Raw genomic sequence first — 6219 nt, 5'->3', positions numbered from 1 at the left:
TCAATATGGGTACTGGATGAAAAAAAAAAAAAAGGTCTTCTTCGTGGTTGTGATTCTCCGTAAATAAGTAGCCTATAGATGTGCTCTTTGCATGTGTACCTGAACATATTAATAAGTACATAAGTTTTAACAAATTACAAACATATATATTATAACAAATTAACAATGCTTTTGACTTAATTAGATATTCCATCTTTTTTAATTTATATGACACCGTTTGATCAGACATAAAATTTTAAAAATAAAGAAAGACTTTTGTGTCACCTTGGATATCTACACTAAGGGATCCAAGCACGTACAATGCTGCAAGAACACACTGGTAAATATATTACAAGTCTTTAAGGAATTTAAGCCCCCACTATTTGCATGCATGAGTTTTTGTGCCAGAAGTGTGAATATTTTATGAAGAGATCAAGAGAAGTAATTGGTGTTAGTCAAATCCTAAAGCAATTTTGTGTTTATGTTTTAGGAGTAAAAAGATATTTATAATACCTTTAGCTAGGTATCTGTTAGTTAGTCAATTATAAATATAAATACTTGTGAAAAATGTCTAACACATGGAGTATATATATATATAATTACTTGGTCATAAAAATTAAATATGTCAAATTGGATAATTACACCAAATTTAATTACAAAATGGTTTTCCAAATACTCCTTAGTTTGATTAAATTCAAACTTGCCTTCTCTGTCACTAACTACACTAGCAATCATGTCATTTGAAGCAAAAGAATAAATTAAATACGTGAATATAAATCACTGCCCAGATTGTTGGGACATGCTTAATAGCAATGACTCAGTCCGTTGTGTTTATCGTGTAAAAAGGAGTTTACCAGTCAATTTTTGGATGGGCAGGTAATTTTTGGTTAAAATGAATTGAGTTTAATATTTTTTATTTTTGACTCAAAATATAACGTAAAGTGGCTAAATATATTGATTTCCGCCTTGAATGATCTTTTTTTAAAAAATAACGAAAGATAAGTGATTTATCACGTTATCAAAAATGAACTAGGTTGGTGACTTCTATTGCATTTACTTGTACACGTCAATGAGTGATTAATAAGGCTCATAGCTTAAATTGGCACTTTGGAGAAGTGAGCCTACGTCATAATTTGTGACAACGGGGACTTGCATTTGGGCTTCCCCCCCCAAAAAATAAAGACTTTGTTCACTTATTTTTAATAAATTTGTAGTTGTTCAAGCAATTTACTCTTTTTGTATATTTCACTGTTTCTTCGATTGGATTTATCTTATATACTGGTTCGAGCAGTGAAAATAGTCTCTTGGAAAAAATACATGATAAGACTTCTGGTCCCACCTTTTTTCAAATTTCATACGAAGTGGAAGCTAGTGCACCAAATTGTCCTTACTGTACATGCACTATAACAAAAATAACTTTTAGCAGAAATAAATATACACATTAACAAAGAGTATGAAAATCTTTACCAACATTAGTTAATTATCATTGGATCCAATGTCACTATAGACTTTACGGAGTAATTGTCCCTAAAAGATTTTTTTGATACAGTGATGTCACATTTGAGTGCATTATCATGGATAGCCTTCATTTTCATAGAATGGTCCTATTTCATAATTCATATGTGTTCCAGTTGTCAATTCTAATTGATTTGATTGAAAGAAATAAAGAATTGCTGTAAATATCAAATCATTGGTGATGTTCTTTTTGTTCCATATATTGTTGATGCCATTTAATATTGTGAGAAAGAAGCATAAATACAAGAACATTCTTTGTTATTTTTGTGAAAACAAAATGGGAATAATCATGAGAAGTATCAGTAACTTGGTTGATGATAGTACACGCTATCACAAACATGTTCATAAGTTCCTACTCATAACCCTATCTAGAAAGAAATCTCTCTTTAATATCAGTGGTTCACATACACAAACTATTTTAAAAATTGCAATATAAAATTTTGAAAAAATAATGGGGGTTAAATACTTTATACTATCTTACATCTTGATGAACCTTTATCGATAAAGGAAAAAAATAATTATGGACTCCTTTAAAGCATTCAGTAATAAAAATATTTAATCGAACGACAAATTGTTACGTGATCAAAGGAAAATCATTTGAGTTTTTCGATTCGATGGCTTGATAAATTTCAGTGTTTTATATATAGTCCCTTTTCTCTCAATATTGAAGCAATTAACATAGCAATTCAGTTGAGGTACAAATTATTATTTTCTAAGTTTCAATTTGTTTGTTTAGTATTGAGTTGACATTAAATTTGAGAAAGTAAATAATGTTTTTGAACCTTGTATTCTTAAATCAAAGATATATAAAATGTACCAGATTATCCTAATCTCATGTTTTAAACTTTCTTTTTGAAACACTAGGATTTAAGAGTACACACTATTGATAATTATGATTTTTCAACTTGTATTATAAACACAAGACAAGTAGTTACATATGTCTGAGAGAATAATCAACTACCCTTTTGATACAAACTCTGTATATCTGTTGAGATATCTACTAAATATATATATATATATATAACGATAAACTTCAAATTCTGAATAAGTTTCTCGCTCTTAGCTAAGAAAAATCACTATGAGGCTGCAATTTTCTCAAACAGGTTCAATCTGTTTTCTGCCAGCCTAAATTTGTAAGCAGATATTTTGTACTCAAACCATGTAAATTCATTGTACAAGCTGTCTTTTCCTTCCATTAGTGATGGCAATGGTGCTATCTTTTCAGTCAATGGTGGTCCTCCAAAATATATCATTGATAGTCTTGATTTCACACTGTTTGTCAATACCCTATGCTTCACACTCTTAAACCTCCCATTAGTCATCACCTGTACGCAAATTTAAGATTTTTAGTTTATGAGTTCTAAACGACCATTTTTGAGTTCTGTGGAACACGTAACTATAAAGCTTCAACTTTTTCTCAAGACAAGTAAGAAAATTGATGAATGTTGTTGTGTACCTGCAATGAGTCACCAACATTGATGAAAAATGAATTCTGATCAGGTGGCACAGAAATCCAGTGGCCATTTTTGAGTAAAATTTGAAGGCCGGAAGTATTATTGGATCTTAAAACCGATATGATTTGTGGATCGGTATGTTCTCCAAATCCAATCAAATTTTTGTCATTGAATTCTTGAATATCAGGACATGGAGGATAATGATTGAGCCTGAAAACAGAGTCACTCTTTTTATCCATCAAAAGCTTACTGAAAACATTCGTTGAATGAATCTTTAATCCCTCCGCCATCATTTCAAGAATCTCACAGGAAATTTTCTTCACTGCTAACACATAATCATTTACTGCAGCTCTGCATTAACAACAACAAAAATCAAGAAATGATAAAAAAACAAGAATCGAGATTTTAAGACATTTACTCTGTTTTAATGTCTTACTTACCGAATGTTTTCTGGATTTATACCTAATATAGATGCAAATTTCTGGTAATTGAATTCAGAGTTTGTTGAAAGGAGAATGTATTCAACCCAACCGATATCGCCATTTTGTCCAATCTGTTTATTTCCATAGCCAAAAGGGTCAGCAGGCCCTGCTTTTAGTTTCTCAGAAAGGGGAGAAGAGAAGAATTTGATTGCTTCTGATTCGAGTTTACTTATGAATTCCATAGGGACATTATGGTTTATGACTTTGAAAAATCCGAATTCTTCGCAAGCCTTAACAATGAGATTCTTGGAGTCAGGTTTAGAGAGGTCTATCACAGGAATATCATTGAAGAAAGAGTTGTTGACTATGGAAAAGTGATCAATGGAAGGTTTTGTTAAGACCACCATTGTTTCTGATGAAATTTACAGTAGGTTGACACAAAAATGAAAAAGATCAAAACTTTGGGTATTATTATCAAGGACAAGTATTTCTTGTTTCTAATTACAACTGTATGATGAATACTATAAAGCAACACCTGCTTTCCTATTTATAGGACTTACCGGTCCAAAACTCCCAATACATACACAAATCTTATTCTAATTGTAGATAGAAATGTTGTAATAAAGTAAAATTCAAAAATAATAGAATATACGCGGATCATATTCTAATTGTGTATATAAAGTCTGTAATAAAGTAAAATCTGAAAATAATAGAATCCGCGTAGATCTTATCCTAACTTTGAATAGAAAGGTTGTAGTAAATTAAAGTCTAGAAAGGATATGATAACTAGGGCTGTACAGGGCAAACCGATAAACCGCATCAAACCGACAAACCGAACCAAACCGGAAAAAAAACCCGACTAGTGGTTTGGTTTGACTTGGTTTGGTGTTTGAAAAAAAAAACCGACCATTATAGGGTTAGTTTGGTTTTAACTAAAAAAAGTCAAACCGAACCCAAACCAACCCGATTATAGATATACTACTTTTAAATTATGTTATACATAAAAATATTTATTAAAATGTAATTTATAAATATTTTTTAAAACTTTTTCATAATTTTTGTTTTCTTTCTTACATTTAGATTTAGATTTGAGAAGCTCATCTAAATAATATACAAAAAAAACTCATCTTATAAAGTTATATTATAAAGTTAAAAATTCAAACATTGTTCTGCATCCATCTTATATGTTGATATTTTGTACTAAAACTCTTTTTAAGAAGTACTGCTCTGTGTTTTTTACTAGATACTATGAAAACCCGAGAAACCCAAAAAAAAACCGAAAAAACCGAAAAAACCTGAAAAACCCGAGAAAAATTGATATCAAAAACCCGACTTTTATTGGTTTGATTTGGTTTATAGATTTAATAACCCGACACAAATGGTTTGGTTTGGTTTGTAAAAAATTCGAATCAACCCGGTCCATGTACACCCCTAATGATAACCATGGATAGAAAGGTTGTAACAAATTAGAGGAAATAAATTGCCTAATTTTTTGTTTGGTCATCATAAACAAATAGAGTATTACGAGAAAAAGAAAAGGGTTGATGGAAGTTTTAGAGTTGATTTGATTTGTAAATGAGTTAGAACTATTGATATTTGTAAAAAAAATAATTGAGAAATAAAATAATGTCAAATATATATATATATATATATTCAAAATATATCAAACTAATTACATAAATATAGAAATCAAGGGAAGGGAGGACTAGAATAATTGGTACGCTCCCTACTTTTCACTCTTGATATCCACATGAAGGGTTCAAACTCCATAAATATTAAAAATAATTTTAATTTTAAATTTTTCATATTATTCTTCGTAAGTCAGATAAATAGTATGATTTTGTTTTAGTTATAACAAATTTCAAAAGTTTGTTCTTACTTTTTCAAATGTTATGTCTAGTTAAACGTCACCTCCTAAATTGGAACTCACAAGAACTAAATGCGATCATAGAGGAGGATTAGGATATGGATAAAAAAGCATAAGAAAACTTGCTTTTTAAATCTTAGTACTATGTGAGTGAGTGCAATTTGGACGGTGGACCTAGGATTGACAATATTGTGGAAATGTGTACCAAGATTAAACATGGTTACTAACATAGATTCTCGTGTGCTGGTTGAAATTACTTTATTTTTAATTAAGAGATTTATATTTATGTCCTTTCTAACAAAAAAAATTAATTAAATTTAATGTGTGAATCCAAATTAATCAGTCAAATTTTAATATAAATATCGAACATCAATAGAATATTAAAAACGAAAACATTGTCCCCTTCTTTTCTCCCTTTGTGTACTTTTTTTCTTTTCTGAGTCACTACCAGATAAATTGTCTTGGTGATCAGTTGGAATAAAAAAAGAAGGTACGTAGCCTTTCCCCCCACAAAATAATTATATGGACCAATTATGGCTAGGGCTGTACAGGATAAACCGATAAATCGCACCAAATCGACAAACCGAACCAAACCGGAAAAAAACCCGGCTAGTGGTTTGGTTTGACTTGGTTTAGTGTTTGAAAAAAAAAACCGACCATTATAGGGTTGGTTTGGTTTTAACTAAAAAAAGTCAAACCGAACCCAAACCGACCCGATTATAGATATACTACTTTTAAATTATGTTATACATAAAAATATTTATTAAAATGTAATTTATAAATATTTTTTAAAATTTTTTCATAATTTTTGTTTTCTTTCTTACATTTAGATTTGGACTTGAGAAGCTCATCTAAATAATATACAAAAAAAGCTCATCTTATAAAGTTATATTATAAAGTTAAAACTTCAAACAGTGTTGTGTCTCCATCTTATATGTTGATATTTTGTACTAGAACTCTTTTTAAGAAGCACTGCTCTGTG

General features: G+C 30.0%; 1 protein-coding gene across 1 annotated transcript; it reads right to left on the bottom strand.

Moving 5' to 3' along the window:
* Positions 1 to 2377: 2377 nt before the first annotated feature.
* LOC129892191 (gibberellin 2-beta-dioxygenase 1-like) lies at positions 2378 to 3925 on the bottom strand. The gene is made up of 3 exons (XM_055967749.1): positions 3389 to 3925; positions 2951 to 3299; positions 2378 to 2819 (listed from the first exon to the last, which is right to left on the bottom strand). The coding sequence occupies exons 1-3, from the start codon at positions 3775 to 3777 to the stop codon at positions 2571 to 2573; spliced, it is 987 nt and encodes a 328-aa protein (XP_055823724.1). The 5' UTR covers positions 3778 to 3925; the 3' UTR covers positions 2378 to 2570.
* Between the last annotated feature and the right edge of the window lie 2294 nt (positions 3926 to 6219).

This window comes from Solanum dulcamara, chromosome 6 (genome assembly GCF_947179165.1).
Source record: "Solanum dulcamara chromosome 6, daSolDulc1.2, whole genome shotgun sequence".
Taxonomy (NCBI): Eukaryota; Viridiplantae; Streptophyta; class Magnoliopsida; order Solanales; family Solanaceae; genus Solanum; species Solanum dulcamara.
This window is presented reverse-complemented; position numbering and strand designations above follow the sequence as displayed.